Source organism: Leopardus geoffroyi, chromosome C2 (assembly GCF_018350155.1).
Source record: "Leopardus geoffroyi isolate Oge1 chromosome C2, O.geoffroyi_Oge1_pat1.0, whole genome shotgun sequence".
In the NCBI taxonomy this organism is placed as follows: domain Eukaryota; kingdom Metazoa; phylum Chordata; class Mammalia; order Carnivora; family Felidae; genus Leopardus; species Leopardus geoffroyi.
In genome coordinates, this window is record NC_059333.1 from 149,999,996 (window position 1) to 150,017,580 (window position 17,585).

The 17,585-nt window shown below is 42.2% G+C and overlaps 1 protein-coding gene across 4 annotated transcripts in view; it reads left to right on the plus strand.

Moving 5' to 3' along the window:
• Positions 1-17,585, plus strand: part of ULK4 (unc-51 like kinase 4) — a 583,089-nt gene that overhangs the window by 405,272 nt on the left and 160,232 nt on the right. For all 4 annotated transcript variants that reach the window (XM_045436431.1, XM_045436432.1, XM_045436433.1 and 1 more), the window contains one exon: positions 5,829-5,927. In XM_045436431.1, the coding sequence (XP_045292387.1) occupies positions 5,829-5,927 (99 nt within the window). The remainder of the gene's footprint in view (positions 1-5,828; positions 5,928-17,585) is intronic.

Below are 17,585 nucleotides of genomic sequence, written 5' to 3' on the forward strand. Positions count from 1 at the left end.
CCCCTCATTGTTCTTTCCCATGAGCTACCCTCCGCCTGGTTGCTGAATCCAAGAGAGACTTTTCTGCCTTTGCCCATAATCCTCATCATGTCTCTCCTTCCTTTGCAAACTTCAGTGACCTCTCATTATCTGTGATATAATTTTCTAACTCCTTGGTGCGTCATTCAAGGCCTTGTAAGATCCAGCCCCAGGGTGCCTTCCAGCCTTTCCTGCCAGGCCTCCGTGCTCCCCATACCCACCCCAAACAGTCCACTCTCTGTATTTCACCCCATGCCTTTTGTCCTGTGGTTCCCAGCACCTGAAACACTGCTGTCCACACTACTCCCTGTAGACCCCATTCCCACCAACGAATGTGAAGTCACATGTCACCTCCTCTTACTTCCCTCCCGACCACCCAAACTGTGTCTACCTTTGTGGCAGTTTTCACACTCTGCCTTGAGCACAGTTGTTTGTTCTTTGTTTTGTTTTTTAATTTTGTTTAAATTCAAGTTCACATCCAGTATAATAATGGTTTCAGGAGTAGAATTTACTGATTTGTCACGTACATGTAACACCCAGTGCTCATCCCAACTGGTGCCCTCCTTCACGCCCATCACCCATTTAACCCATCTCCCCACTGACCTCCCCTCCAGCACCCCTCAGTTTGTTCTATTGAAGAGAACAAACCCTATGGTTTGCCTCCCTCTCTGTTTTTGCCTTATTTTTCCTTCCTTTCCCCTGTGTTTATCTGTTTTGTTTCTTAAATTCAGTATGAGTGAAATCATATGGTGTTTGTCTTTCTCTGACTGACTTATTTCGTTCAGCACAGTTGTTTGGAAGCATGCTGTTCTTTTGGTCAAACCGTGAGACCCTACAGAGTGGGGACCCGAATTGTGTCATCCGCGGACGGTGAGCACGCGCGTGGTGATAATCGGGGCGCACAGCGAGTGCTGGATTGTCTGGGCCCCACCATTGCAGGCAGCGCTCCATTTTGTGCTTAAGCCTCTGGGGACGTCAGACCTCAACTGCCTGAGGAACTGACTGTCCCTTGTTCTCTACAGATCCTTACTTCTGTGTTAGTTTAACAGACCTCTGTTGAGTACCTACTTGTGTGCACTAGACTCGTGTAGCAGTGCTAGATATAAGGAAAAGTCAGATAAAAACAGAGAGGGAGCCAAGCCATAAGAGACTCTGAAAGATAGGGAACAAACTGAGGGCTGCTGGAGGGGAGGAGGGTGGGGGGGGGGACTGAATGGGGGATGGGCATGGGGGGGCACTTGTTGGGATGAGCGCTCGGTGTTGCAGGTCAGAGATGAATCACTAAATTCTCCTGAAACCAGTACCACACTGTATGTGAACTAACTTGAATTTAAATAAGTAAATTAAAAAAAAAAAAAAAAAAGAATTGTGTTTCCCTGGCCTTTTGTTGACTTTTATTTTTTTCAGCTGTACTCCTTTACCTCATTTTAGACAGTGCTGTGTTGTCATTTAATATTAAAGATGGCTCATAAGTTGGCGTTCCCAGGTTTTATATGTTTAAGACTGTTAAGTTTGTGTTTCTGTCCAGAGTTCTCCCATGAAATGCATCCTTAGAGATCCAGCAGCTTTCTCAAAATGATCGCCAACACAACGCATCCTCACCTCAAATTCAACATTGTTCAAAGCTAACCCTGGGATTTGCCTCCCCCAATCACCCCGCTGCCCCAAGGCCTGCCACCCCCATCCTGCTGTGCAAACGAGCAACCTGGGAGTCATTCGTAAACTTTCTCTCCTTTTCATACTCCACATCTAATCTGTCACCAGATAATGTAGACTTTACCTTAAATACCTAATACGTCCAACCACTTCTCTCAACCCCTACTGCCCCAGTTCAGTCTACCGTCCTTCCTTACTTAGGCTGTAGCTGGGTGGGCCAAGAACATTGGATGGCTGGGAGGGGGGTAAGGTACTGTATAGCAGTGACAGGGGCAAGAGAGTTATGGGCCAGAGGCAAAGGCAGAGGACCTAGATGGAGAGGGTAATAGCGATGTCGTAGCAGAGAGAGAATATTCTTGCTGTGGAAAGGGCCCCTTACAAAATGCACACAGTGGCCCACAGACCCAGGCCATCTAGAGGCTGCCTTTAGGGAGTGTGGTGTTAAGGACCTGGAGACAGACTGAAAGGAGAGGTGGGCCTGGGCCCCTGAGATTGTTATTCAGGATTTGTTTTTCTTTTTTTTCCTCCTACATTCCTGCTGGGATTCCCATGTGCACAGAGCTTCCGTTGCGGTCCCACATTTTTGCAAGGAGATGAGTTTGTATTGTAGTCCTGGTATGAACTTCTCTGTTGTGCAGACAGGCAGCATTCCCCCACAACCCTTGGCAGCTTCGTAGGGGGGTGGTACCTGAGTACTGGTGGGCAGAGTCTAAACGTTTCTTGGTAACAGTAACTAATGACCATGTAGATCTTAGAGGCTGTGGAGGACTACTGGATGTCCCGGTGGGAAGAGTCCCACAGTGTGTACTTGTTCTTGTGGCCCCATCTGCTTGCTCCCGTGTGTTCGGAAAGGAAGCCGTGGCATCGTGCCCCCGCACGGCCTAGGTGCTGGTCTGCAAGACTGTCTTATCTTTCCCAAGAGAGAATCCGTTTGCTCTACAGGGTAACATGTTAGTGAGGAAAGGCCGCGATTCTGTCTCTGCCGTGCTTCAGAAGACGGGATCAACAGCCAAGAATCAGAAGGGTTCAGACCTCCAGGGTGATGCTGCACATTTGTTTTCTGGAAGGAAATTCTACCTTTCTGGTAAAGTCAGTTGGGAAAGCGGGAGGTGTGGGGGCGGGGAGAAGAGAAGGAAGCTCCACGCTACGATTACCTTGGTTCCCCTTGAGTACAGAGAGGTTAAAAGGCAGGTGTCTGCTTTTCACTTGAGCCCCTGTGAGCCAGAGAAAGCAGGCGGCTCAAATTCTGCCCACAGTTATGGGTCTGTTCAAATTTTCTCTTCCTTCCCGGTTGTGTTTTGGTAGTGTGTGAGTGTCTAGGAATTTGTCCATTTCTTCCAGGATGTTCAGTTTGTTGGCATATAATTTTTCATAGTATTCTCTGATAATTGCTTGTACTTCTGACGGCTTGGTTGTGATAAATCCATTTTCATTCATGATGTGATCTATTTGGGTCCTCTCTCTTTTCTTTTTGAGAAGTCTGGTTAGGGGTTTATCAGTTTTGTTTATTTTTTCAAAAAACCAGCTCTTAGTTTCATTGATCTGTTTTTTTTTGGATTCTATTTTGTTTGTTTTTACTCTGATCTTTACGATTTCTCTTCTTCTGCTGGGTTTCTTTGTTGTTCTGCTTTAGTTCCTTTAGGTGTGCTGTTAGACTCTGTATTTGGGATTTTTCTTGTTTCTTGAGATAGGCCTGGATTGCAGTGTATTTTCCTCTTAGCACTGCCTTTGCTGCATCCCCAAGGGTTTGGACTGTTGTATTTTCATCTTCATTTGTTTCCATATATTTTTAAATTTCTTCCTTAATTGCCTGGTTGACCCATTCATTCTTTAACCTCCGTGCCTTTGGAGGTTTTCCAAACCTTCTCCTGTGGTTGATTTCAAATGGTGCTGGGAGAACTGGACAGCAGCATGCAGAAGAATGAAACTAGACCACTGTCTTACACCATACACAAAAATAAACTCAAAATAGATGAAAGATCTAAATGGGAGACAGGAAACCATCAAAACCCTAGAGGAGAAAACAGGCAACAACCTCTTTGACCTAAGCCGCAGAAATTTCTTGTTCCACGCATCTCCAAAGGCAAGGGATTTAAAAGCAGAAATGAACCATTGAGGCCTCATCAAGATAAAAAGCTCCTGCCCTGCAAAGTAAATGATCAACAAACTAAAAGGGAACCGGCAGAATGGGAGAAGATATTTGCAAATGACATATCAGATAAAGGGTTAGTATCCAAAATCTATAAAGAACTTATCAAACTCAACACCCAAAAAACAAATAATCCAGTGAAGAGATGGATGTGAATAGACACTTCTCCAAAGAAGACATCCAGGTGGCCAAGCAACACACGAAAAGATGCTCAACATCGCTCCTCATCAGGGAAATACAAATCAAAACCACACTGAGATACCACCTCACGCCAGTCAGAGTGGCTAAAATGAACAAATCAGGAGACTACAGATGCTGGGGAGGATGTGGAGAAACGGGAACCCTCTTGCACTGTTGGTGGGAATGCAAACTGGTGCAGCCACTGTGGAAAACAGTGTGGAGGTTCCTCCAAAAATTAACAACAGATCTACCCTATGACCCAGCAATAGCACTGCTAGGAATTTACCCAAGGGATACAGGAGTGCTGTTGCATAGGGGCACTTTTACCCCAATGTTCATAGCAGGACTTTCAACAATAGCCAAATTATGGAAGGAGCTTAAATGTCCATCAACTAATGAATGGATAAAGAAGATGTGGTTTATATATACAATGGAATACTACTTGGCAATGAGAAAGAATGAAATCATGCCATTTGCAACAACATGGATGGAACTGGAGGGTATTATGCTAAGTGAAACAAGTCAGAGAAAGACAGATATCATATTTTTTTACTCATATGTGGATCTTGAGAAACTGAACAGAAGCCCATGGGGGTAGGGAAGGGGAAAAAATTTACAAACAGAGAGGAAGGGGGGCAAACCATAAGAGATTCTCAAATAGAGCAAACTAAAGGTTGATGCGGGTAGGGGGCAGGGGAGAGGGGAAAATGGGTGATGGGCATGGAGGAGGGCGCTTGTTGGGATGAGCACTGGGTGTTGTATGTAAGCAATGAACCATGGGAATCTACCCTAAAAACCAAGAGCACACTTTACATACTGTATGTTAGCCAATTTAACAATAAATTATATTTAAAATAAATACATACATAAAATGAAAAAAAAAATGGAAAAAAAAATTCTACCCATAGGCCTGAAGTCTGGAAGGACCTGGGCCTCCATGAAAAGAGTCTGGGAGTCCAGGCTAATAACCTGAGACAGGCAGTCTATACAGCCTTCTCTGAAGGCCCTGGCAGAGGTCATTACTTACAAGTAGTTGTATTTCCTCTGAGTGAAATTAAAAACAAAAATTTGTGAATGAATTGTGCATATACTGCAGCAAACACAATAAATAGTCAGTGCCTTTTTTCAACATAAAATTATTCGCCTCTGTAATGGAGATCGGACCGTTCTGTAAAACTCCTGAGAACAGACACACCTTAGAGCCCCTCACTTCTCATTGCCTTTTTCCGTTGCAGTTTAAGCCCGTCCCTCCTAAGCAGTGTAGACCTATGTCTGATACATTGCACTGGGTCATTGGACAGCTCTTCTAGATGTTATTCAAGCATGTGCACGCAGGGAAGGAAAGCATACCAGAATTATACGATGATGGCATGCACCGTATACTGTGTATGATCATGCTCACGAGAAATGAGCACTCGTGATTTGGATTCCGGCTTTGTCACTCGTTGTCTTTGGGGCTTTCGACAAATTACTTAACTTCTCTGAACTTAAGTTTTCTCACCTGAAAAATGTGCATAAAGGCACCTCATCTCAGCATGGTTGGAAAGATAAAGTCCCATCCACAGTACATGAATGTAAACATCATTCTGTCAACGACGGCCTTGGTCTTGCTTTATCTGTGGGCCATCTGGGTCTGTCTCTGCAGCCTGAGCTGGTGGCAGTGGCACTGAGAGTACTCTTTGTCATGTTATAACACAGCATAACTTCTCAGGGTGCCATGGGGGATTGCTTCCTCCGCCCCCTTCCTCTCCTACACCGAGTGGATCTGTCTCCTCTGGCCAAACTGACTAATTTCCAAGAACCCCTTTCCCTTCTCTTGCTCAAGGCACAGAAGTCTGGCTCAGGAGGGGACACCCAAGCCGCGGAGGACCTGCTTCTGCTGAGCAAACCTCTGACAGACCTCATCAGCCTGCTCATTCCGCTGGTAAGAGCTCACCTGTTCGTGTGTCTTTCAGAGCACTCCTGAGGTGGTAGTAATTTTATTTCAATTTCACGATGCCGTGATTTTTTTATGCTACTTTAATTCTTTTCAAAGCTAGAACCAAAAGAAATTTCAGAAGATTATTTGGCCTAGAAACACTAAATTTCTACTTTATTTTAAAACTAGATGGCTTATTCATTTCAATAGGTATTTAAGGCAGAATTTCTCAAATCCGTCTTGATGAGCGTGAGGTCAAAAATTCAAGAAATGAATTCCAAGAAGGAAGAAGAAATCGCTATTATCAGTATTTCTCAAAAAGATATTTTAGAGTAGTACTCGGCATGCAGGACTCTGCAGGAGTACAGTAGGATGCACACAGGGGCCCCTGGGTAACTCGGTCGGTTAAGTGTCTGATTGTTGATTTCGGCTCAGGTCATGATCTCACGGTTCGTGAGTTCAAGCCTCGTGCCGGGCTCTGTGCTGAATGTGGAGCCTGCTTGGGAGTCTCTGTCTCTTTCTGCCCCTCCCCGCTTTTGCTCTCTCTCAAAATAAACGCACTTAAAATAGGAGTATGCACGCTGACCTAGATAACACTTCCCTAAATTTTCACAAATGTGGGAGATAAGTGAGGTTCAACGCAAACAAGTAAGACTACACAAGACCACTGAATATATGAAAAGAGCCCAGCAGGAACTTGGAGTTTGGACCAACCAACCAGTTTTAACGAAACTTAAAGAGGGCCCAGTGTCTAGACACATGACTTCTACAAAGCATTCAGTCAGAGGGTGGGTTGGTGACATTCCGTGAAGACTCCTGGAAGCCTCTTCAGATTTGGGGAGCCAAGGACTGGGGGCCCCTGTAGCCCCAGGGAACTTAACCTCTTGTGGCCTCCACTCTCCACCGAGTGAAGATGGAGACAGACCTTCATTTCTCTCAGAATTGCTAGGATTTGTCCTTTTCTGCTCAGTGGCTTTCAAAGGAAGGCAAATGTAGTTTGGGTGAATAATTCTGTAGACTTAATTGTGTTCAACAAATGTACGTTTGGTTCAACGGAGTAAAAAAAGTGGGGAAATCAGTCAGTTCTGGGTTATATCAAATAATGGCATATGTGGAGTAAAGCAGTCACAAAAAAAAAGTGTCAGTGGGCTCATAATGAAGTGTGGGAATAGCCCCAACCCCCAGGGAACATCCTCAAACCCAACGGTGGAAGGATCTTTAGTGTAGAAGATCTTTTGTGTGAAGCTACATGGAAAATAGAACACTCACTGCTCAGCTCAGAGTATGGGGACTGAACTCTGACAGCCAGCTCTCTCTTCGGCCAAGGGCAGGAAACAGATGAGGCTCCCAAAAACAGAGGAAAGACTAACACAAACCAGACTCTCTTTTATATAAGAGATTCAAAACAGCATGAAATTAAAAAAATATATGTGTGTATATACACATACGTATAAATTGATGCAATATATGATATATTAGATAATTATATTTATAGAGAATAAAGATTAAACAGGACAGATGAAGAAGATCTATCTTAAGAAAGAAATGCAGAATCCATTACAGGCAAAACTTCTAGAACACTCTTTTTCACATGTATCTTATAGACCAAGTTTTGGTATTTGCTACATCCTCAGATTTGCTTTCTTTTAACAGGCGAATATATTCCAGTTAGATATATTGTTAAACTTGTCTTTGATCTTAACTTTATTGTCTTATTTTATATTTTCTTTCTAAATTTTTTTAAACGTTAACATAAGGCTTAATGTATAAAAAAGTCTTTAACAGAACAAAAAGATGCTACAAAGATCTGGAATAAAATCCACAGGAGTATATACTAGCTATGAACTTTTTGGTGTCATATATTAGAACATAGGACTGTGTAAAGAAAGGAACAAAAATACACCAGAGGAAATCCAAAAAACACTGTAGGATCAAGAGATTTAACTTCTCTTTCTCATCGCCTGACAGACCAAGTGGATAAATATAATGATGTAGAGCAGGAGTTGATAAGCCATGGCCTGCAGGCTAACTCTGGCCCACCGCCTATTTTCGTAAATAAAGTTTTATTGAACAGAGCCACATAGACCTTTTGTTTACATATTGTCTGTGGCTGCTTTTGCACGTTCCTAAGTGTTGAGGAGTTACGGTAGAGACCTTGTAGCTCACAAGCCTATGTTATTTACTATCTGGCTCTTCACAGAAGAAGTTTGTTTATGCCTGTATAATGACTATAAACATTTTAATAAAATGGAGCTAAGAGAAATATATCCGTCTCTGTACCTTGAAAACAGAAACTGTACCTTCTGTTCAGTTTGCCAGACACATCTTGAAAAGTTGGTCTTGCGTTATGTTAAAAGCATATCAATAAATTCCAATAAGGAGGAATTGTATAGACCACATTCTTCAACCATAATGCAATTAAACTGGAAGGAAAAATAAGAATAGAAGATGCACTGTTAGCAAATACTATCTGTGAGCGTAGTTAAAGAATAAACCACTGTGGGGCACCTGGGTGGCTCAGTCAGTTAAGCGTCCGACTTTGGCTCAGGTCGTGATCCCACGGTCCGTGAGTTGGAGCCCTGCGTCGGGCTCTGTGCTGACAGCTCAGAGCCTGGAGCCTGTTTCAGATTCTGTGTCTCCCTCTCTCTCTGACCCTCTCCCATTCATACTCTGTCTCTCTGTGTCTCAAAAATAAATAAACATTAGGAAAAAAAAAAGAATAAACCATTGTGATTGTATCAGTCTGGGTCCAATCAGAAGGCAGAAACCATACAGTGATTTAAATAGGAGAGTTTTATCTTTTTTTTTGTTTGTTTAAATAATATACTTCTTTTTTTTTCTTTTTTTAATCTTTTCAGTTTCTTTATTCTTTGCTTCTTCTTTTCCCATTTTGAATTTAAACTTTAGGTAGTTAACGTATAGTGCAATATTGGTTTTAGAGTAGAATTCATTGATTCATCACTTAAATACAACACCCATGCTCATCATAACAAGTGCTCTCCTTAGTACCCATCACCCATCTAGCCCATCTCCCATCCACCTCTTTCTCAACCCTCAGTTTGTTCTCTGTCATTAAGAGTCTCTTGTGGCTTGTTTCCTATATGTTTATCTGTTTTGTTTCTTAAATTCCATGAGTGAAATAATATGGTATTTGTCTTTCTGTGGTTGACTTATTTCACTTAGCATAATACAGTCCAGCTCCATCCACGTCATTGCCAATGGCAAGATTTCATTCTTTTTGATGGCTGAGTATTATTCCATTGTGTATATGTACTACATCTTCTTTTTCTTTTTCTTTTTTAATTTTCTTTTTTATATTTTAAAATTTACATCCAACTTAGTATATAGTGCAACAATGATTTCGGGAGTAGATTCCTTAGTGCCCCTTACCCATTTAGACCATCCCCCCTCCCACAACCCCTCCAGTAACCCTCTATTTATTCTCCATATTTATGAGTCTCTTCTGTTTTGTGCCCCTTCCTGTTTTTACATTATTTTTGCTTCCCTTCACTTATGTTCATCTGTTTTGTCTCTTAAAGAGCTCATATGAGTGAAGTCATAGGATTTGTGTCTTTCTCTGACTAATTTCACTGAGCATAATACCCTCCAGTTCCATCCACATAGTTGCAAATGGCAAGATTTCATTCTTTTTGATTGCCGAGTAATACTCCATTGTATATATATACCACATCTTCTTTATCCATTCATCCATCAATGGGCATTTGGGCTCTTTCCATACTTTTGCTATTGTGGATAGTGCTGCTATAAACATGGGCTTGCATGTGCCCCTTCAAAACAGCACACCTGGATCCCGTGGATAAATGCCTAGTAGTGCAATTGCTGGGTTGTAGGGTAGTTCTATTTTTAGTTTTTTGAAGAACCTCCGTACTATTTTCCAGAGTGGTCACACCAGCTTGCATTGCCACCAGCAATGCAAAAGGGATCCTCTTTCTCCACATCCTTGCCAACACCTGTTGTTGCCTGTGTTGTTAATGTGAGCCATTCTGACAGGTGTAAAGTGGTATCTCATGGTGGTTTTGATTTGTATTTCCCGGATGGTGAGTGATGTTGAGCATTTTTTCATGTGTCGGTTAGCCATATGGATGTCTTCTTTGGAGAAGTGCTTTTTCATGTCTTTTGCCCATTTCTTCACTGGATTATTTGTTTTTTCGGTGTTGAGTTTGATAAGTTCTTTATAGATTTTGGATACTAACCCTTTATCTGCTATGTCATTTGCAAATATCTTCTCCCATTCTGTCGGTTGCCTTTTAGTTTTGCTGATTGTTTCCTTCACTGTGCAGAAGGTTTTTATTTTGATGAGGTCCCAGTAGTTCATTTTTGCTTTTGTTTCCCTTGCCTCTGGAGACGTGTTAAGAAGTTGTTGCGGCCAAGATCAAAGAGGTTTTTGCCTGCTTTCTCCTCGAGGGTTTTGATGGTTTCCTGTCTTACATTTAGGTCCTTCATCCATTTTGAGTTTATTTTTGTGTATGGTGTAAGAAAGTGGTCCAGGTTCATTTTTCTGCATGTCGCTGTCCAGTTTTCCCAGCACCACTTGCTGAAGAGACTGTCTTTATTCCATTGGATATTCTTTCCTGCTTTGTCAAAGATGAGTTGGCCATATGTTTGTGGGTCCATTTCCGGGTTCTCTTTTCTGTTCCATTGATGTGAGTGTCTCTTCTTGTGCCAGTACCGTACTGTCTTGATGATTACAGCTTTGTAGTATAGCTTGAAGTCTGGGATTGTGATGCCTCCTGCTTTGGTTTTCTTTTTCAAGATTGCTTTGGCTATTTGGGGTCTTTTGTGGTTCCATACAAATTGTAGGATTCTTTGTTCTAGCTCTGTGAAGAATGCTGGTGTTATTTTGATAGGGATTGCATTGAATGTGGAGATTGCTTTGGGTAGTAGCGACATTTTAACAATATTTGTTCTTCCTATCCAGGAGCATGGAATCTTTTTCCATTTTTTTGTGTCTTCTTCAGTTTCTTTCATAAGCTTTCTATAGTTTTCAGCCTATAGATTTTTCACCTCTTTGGTTAGATTTATTCCTAGGTATTTTATGGTTTTTTGTGCAACTGTAAATGGGACCGATTCCTTGATTTCTGTCTCTGTTGCTTCATTGTTGGTGTATACGCATGTACCCAATTTCTGTGCGTTGATTTTATATCCTGCAACTTTGCTGAATTCATGAATCAATTGTAGCAGTTTTTTGGTGGAATCTTTTGGGTTTTCCATATAGAGTATCATGTCATCTGCGAAGAGGGAAAGTTTGACCTCCTCCTGGCCGATTTGGATGCGTTTTATTTCTTTGTGTTGTCTGATTGCAGAGGTGAAGACTTCCAATACTGTGTTGAATAACAGTGGCGAGGGTGGACATCCTTGTCTTGTTCTTGACCTTAGGGGAAAAGCTCTCCGTGTTTCCCCATTGAGGATGAGATTAGCGTTGGGTCTTTCATATATGGCTTTTATGATCTCGAGGTATGCTCCTTCTATCGCTACTTTCTTGAGGGTTTTTATCAAGAAAGGATGCTGTATTTTGTCAAATGCTTTCTCTGCATCTATGGAGAGGATCATGTGGTTCTTGTCCTTTCTTTTGTTGATGTGATGAATCACATTGACAGTTTTGCAGATATTGAACCAGCCCTGCATGCCAGGTTTAAATCCCACTTGGTCGTGGTGAATACTTTTTTTAATGTATTGTTGGATTCGGTTGGCTAATATCTTGTTGAGGATTTTTGCATCCATGTTCATCAGGGAAATTGGTCTCTAGTTCTCCTTTTTAGTGGGGTCTCTGTCTGGTTTTGGAATCAAGGTAATGCTGGCTTCACAGAAAGAGTTTGGAAGTTTTCCTTCCATTTCTGTTTTTTGGAACAGCTTCAAGAGAATAGGTGTTAATTCTTCCTTAAATATTTGGTAGAGTTCCCCTGGAAAGCCATCTGGCCCTGGACTCTTGTTTTTTGGGAGATTTTTGATTACTAATTCGATTTCCTTACTGGTTATGGATCTTTTCCAATTTTCTATTTCTTCCTGTTTCAGTTTTGGTAGTGTATATGTTTCTAGGAATTTGTCCATTTCTTCCAGATTGCCCATTTTATTGGCATTAAATAGGAGAATTTTAATATGAAACATTAGTAGCTATGAGAAAAGAGTAACCATAAGATTCAAAAAGAACTCTATAAGGTATCCTAAAACTGAGTGAGAGTAGTCAAGGAAGGACGGCCTTGACTAGGGACACCCCTACACTGAGGCTGTGGGTCAGACCTTATTGGGAAACGCTTGCAGCCCATAAAACAGTGGACAAGTCTGCTGGGTTGCCCAGGCCAGAGAAGGTTCACCATTCCTGGGAAAACAAGAAGCAACCCTTGAGGATGCAGATGAATCCTAGCCAGGGGGTAGGCATCAGAGGGACGGGGTGCCACTGTTGGGAGGCCTGAGAATTTGTGTAGAGAGGTACCCAGAATTTGTGTAGAGAGGACCACAGGAAACAAAGCTATGCGAGTGGCAGGCAAGCAGGGGGAGTCGGGTGGCCAGTGTCCGTGGGAAGCCTGAGACACACAGGCTCCCTTGGGGAGGGCGACGGGACCATCATCACAGGTCAGACTACAGCTGAGGGTTGCTGAGGGACCACCCATTCTGGACCCATGGTTAGATTGGATCTCCACCAGATGCCTCACATTCACCCTTCCGACTGACAGACACAGCAGGAGAGCGTCCTCTTCCTGGGATGTGTCATCTCAGAGATTTTTCCCCGGCTCTGTGAGACTCCAAACTCTTACTCCTAGCAACTTGATCACCCTTATGTTCTAGTATATGGCCGGACGTCTGCCTAATGTGTGTGAGCTGTGTTGTGTGTATACCCATTGATCACCAGAGTCATTGCTTTTAAAAATGGCCTGTGACAAGAACATTGCAATATATCTTCTCTGGAAAAGATTAACACACATTTATAGCTGTGTATAAAGTGAAGAAAAATAGTACTAAGGCAATTGAGGACCTAAACTAGAGCACATACAGACCAAAGATAAATTTTACAGTGGTTGTTAAAAAATGTAATAGGTTACAGAATGAGGTGCTGGAATTGCTTTCCCATGGGGAGAAATAAACAGGCTCTCAGTTTTCATCTGACGTGGATAATTTTGGAGGTATTTCGCCTAAAGGCAGGTGGATGAACTTGTTGGCTTTTGACGTTCTTTCCAGATAATGGTCCTATTAAAGTGAACATATCCTTAAGAGAAGAGAAAACCTGTCATCCCCTAATTTATGCCCCATATTTTTACAATACACTGTAGGAGAGTCATAGTGGAAGGTAGATAGGAGACAGGGATTTTTAGTCTGTTTTGACTGTTAAACTGCTTTGAGATCTGAGGGTTCTAGACCCTCTTCCCTGAAAAATGCATAGATTCACTTATGTGCAAAGTTCTGCACACAATTCACGATTTCGGTGGGATCTTTGAACCCTCAGTTGGAGCCATAGTATAAGATCTGGCTAAGAAAAGGTATAACCCATTGACCATGACTCCTGAAGAAATGATAGCACGAGGTAATTGTTTGACTGTAATATTTTATTTAAGAAGAGAAAATGAAAAGCTAGGCTATACATCCTACATGAGTTTTATAACTAACTAGATAACTAATTGCTGTAAGAAATTATGTTACAGCCTCCTTCTTCCTCAATTAGGTATTTTCAAAACTACAAGAGATAATTGCTTTCAATTTTTTTTTTTACCTTAGCATACATTCGAGATGCCAGTAGGTAGCCTGGTTTATATGTTTCGCAATAACCATGCATTCCTTGGCCATTGAGAAGATGGCCCTCTGCAGTGTGGTCAGAGTGGAGGTCCGTACCGAGCATGAGAACATAACCTTCCTGTCCTGCACTGTCTCCCAAGCAGTTAACGATTCTCCCAGGAACAACATTTTAGCCTATAGCCACGAGATACTTACCAATTTGTGTTTCTGACGTCACTGTGCAATTTAAAAAATTGTGCCCCACAAAGCATAGGAGAGAAAAAGCAATTTCTTTTTTTCATTTTCTGATTTCTTTCTGTTAAGAAGTAACCAAATAGGTTTTTCTCTTTAAATAGTAATGGGCTTGTCTGTTGTTTCTTTTGCATGCTGCCTGCCTCACCAGTTGCTTGAAATACAGGTGATGGTTTTATGGTGATGGAGGCTGGGGATCCTGAGTCATCCATTTGCGAGTCAAAGCCAAGAGATCAGGCCTCGTGTTAGCTCTCTAGTAAGCAGCTGCTCTAAGGAGTTACTGCCTCCTTTAATAGGGCTACCTGTCTTTCCAGTTCGCCACTGCCCATCTCTTCACTGGGCATCTCCGTTGGATGCACCATAAACACCTCAGCTTCAGCAGGGTTAAAACAAATCCATAATCGCCTCCTTGAAACTATTTCTCTTGTGTCCTGTGTCAGTGAATGACATTCATTTCCCCCCAGTGGCCCAAGCCAAGAACACAGGCGTCATCTTGGCCTCTTTTCCTTTGCCATCCCTCCCCATTCCGTCAAGCCACCAAAACTCAGACTGCCATCCCTCTTCATTCCCGTGGGCAGTGTCGTAAAGGCCACAACCATCTTGTTGTGCGTGCAGGGCCACGGTGGCCTTCTCCCTGGGATTTTTGCCTGCTCTCGCCCTGCCCACCGTCTTCTTCAGTGGAGGCGGCATGCTTTCTCTTCAGAGAAAGACTCCTGCAAACTCGTCTTCTCACTCATTGACTTAAAACCTTTCAATGATCCCCCACTCTTCGTGGATAAATTCCGACTCCTTAACAGGTTTACAAAACCATGTATGATCTGGCACTTAGTTTCTAGCGTCATCTCGTGATTGTCTTTGCCCTCCTCTGTGTTCTGCACCCCAACTCTTTTCGTTTCTTTAAATGTTCCTCCATTTCCCTTGTCTCTGCCCAGAACATGCTCTTCTCCTCCTACGTGGCCGACTCTCCCTCAGCTTTCAGCTCTTCGGCTTCGATGTCTCTTCTTTCCAGCTTGGCTCTTGGGTCTGGTGCACAGGAGAGGTTTGGTAAACATTTGTGTAGGAGAGCAAGCTAATTGCTGACAAATGCAGTATATTTTCTACCTCTCCTCAGTATAACCAAGAATAGACCACGTTTGGTAGGACATAGATTCAAGTACAAATTTATCCAGAAAGTTCATCTGCACCCTTGCTCTCCTGCCCTCGCTAAGCCAGCCCCTCCTAGGACTGGTAATGATGATGCCTCGCGAGCTTGTTTGCTTTAAAATTGCATCATCTGGATTTCTCCCTAGAGGTTGACCTCTTTCTTGGCAGGAGTTGCCCTGACCTTCAGCAGGAAGCCTATATTCCTGAAATAACCCATATCCTACCTTAGATTGACAGGAAAGGATACAAAAGGGCAGGTAGCATTGCCCAGGGACTTCTGTTTCTGGAAAATTGCTAAACTTATAGTAACTGCAAAATATAAAAACCCAGCCCTGGAATCACCACAGCAGCAGTGAGCATAAAATCCTCTGAGCCATCAAAATAGAAGCTTCAGTATCATTACTTTCTCTGAAAGGAGACTCCCCCCCCCCCCCCCGACCCCCAACGCAGGATTCTGACATTCAGCGTTTGGACTTGGGGAGCGGTAGGAAAGAAACATCCCCAAGCTGCAGGTGTGTTTTCTGCCATGACTTCCTATACCTTTTCTTGAAGAGGTTGCAGTATAGTGGTAGGTTTTTTTAATGGCATTTTGTTGTTGGCCAGAGCCGCCCGCGTGAAGTTGAGTAGGCAAGCATTCAGTTATGCGGTGGGGGTGCCAGAAAGCAACCTCTCTAAAGATCGTTCTCTCCCATTGATTACCCAAACTCCTATATTATTATTGCCCTCTTTTCAAGCCTTCTTTCAAATAGTGATGCTTTAACATGAAAGCATGTCACGTGTTTCACAAAAGAAGATCGGGGCAGCAGGGCAGACCAGTGGAGGAAAAAGAGGAAGTTTGAGGGACAGAAACAGAACTGAGTGGGGAACTGTGAAACATGGGTCATGCCAAAATCAAAGTCTAGTTAATAAAGGTTTTTGGGGTGTACTTTATTCTCTGTTCCCAGCACGCTTGTCTTGACTTAATAATTAATGGTTGAGTGTTTTATGTGCCTCCGTGAGAAAAGTGAGTGTTACTAATTGGACTCTTATAACTGGCTCCAAACGTTATTAGAACTAGCCACGGACACATCAGAATTGTTTGGTTTTATATTTGCACATCTCACTTATGTAACAAATGACCAGAAGGCAATAACAACCTGCAGTTTTTGAAGTTCCACACTTGTCCATTTTTGAAGCAGTGTCTGTAAAGAGGTGATGTTTAGGAAGAGGCCACTTAAATTACCTAGAAATATCCCAGAAGAAAAGTGGGCAAAAGATTGGAGTGGACAATTCACAACAACAAAAGTGCAAATATCCAATGTTAATTTCACTGAATGCATTTGAGCACACTATGAATAACAGAAAATTGAATTTTTTAAATTTATTGATTTATTTTGAGAGAAAGAAAGAGTGTGAATGGGGGAGGGGCAGAGAGAAAGAGAGAGAGAATGCTGAGCAGTCTCCACAGTGTCGGCACGGAGCCTGATGTGGGATTCAAACCCACCAACTGTGAGATCATGACCTGAGCCAAAGTCAGATGCATAACTGACTGAGCCACCCAGGCGCCCCAGAAAATTAATTTTTAAAAATGCAATACGGGCTTCAAAATTAGAAGCTTACTTTGGGGACAAAAAGAGGTAAATAAAAATATACATAGGTCCATATCAAAAGCCTTAAAATTATTTATATTCTTTAATATAGTCATTCCACTTCTAGAAAATTTATGCACAGAAAATAGAGAAATACTGAATGACTTGTGTAAACAGGTATTTTCACAGCTTTATCTTTGGTATCAAACACTTTGGTAATAACCTCTGTGTTGCTCAGTTAGAAATTAAATAATTTCCATTCTTAGGGTAGAATGCTGTTATGCTATTAAATATATTTCCCAAGCATATTTAACAGCATGGGGAAATATTTGTAACATAAGGCTAAGGAAAATATCAGAATATATATTAATTGTAGGATGCTAATGTAAAATGTAATAAATTTTAAAGTATGTATCATAAAAAATTCACATGTATTCAAAATGTATATATATTTTAAATTAGCATCATTTTATAATTACTATATGTCATGATGCTCACAGAGGCAATCCTTACTTTTTTTTTTTAATGTTTATTTATTTTTGAGAGAGTGGGAGAGACCAAGTATAAGCGGGGAGGGGGCCGAGAGAAAGGGAGACACACAATCTGAAGCAGGCTTCAGGCTCCGAGCTGTCAGCACAGAGCCCGATGTGGGACTCAAACCCACGAACCGTGAGATCAGGACCTGAGCCAAAGTCGGACGCCCAAGCGACTCAACCACCCAGGCGCCCCGGCAATCCTTTACTTTCACGGGGCTTTAATATGTACAAATTTCAGCCAGATAACAGCAGTCCTCTGCAAGATCGTTCGGTTTTCAGTCACTTTGTTGGATTCACTTTAATTGCGTAAGTACAGACTTTGCTGCTAGCTCTTCAGTGAAAAAATCCGCATGTACATAATTGATGTGCATCATCATCAGTGACCAGTCGTGCACTTACGTGAAAATCTGCCGGCGATTGGTCACGTTACATGTATTATT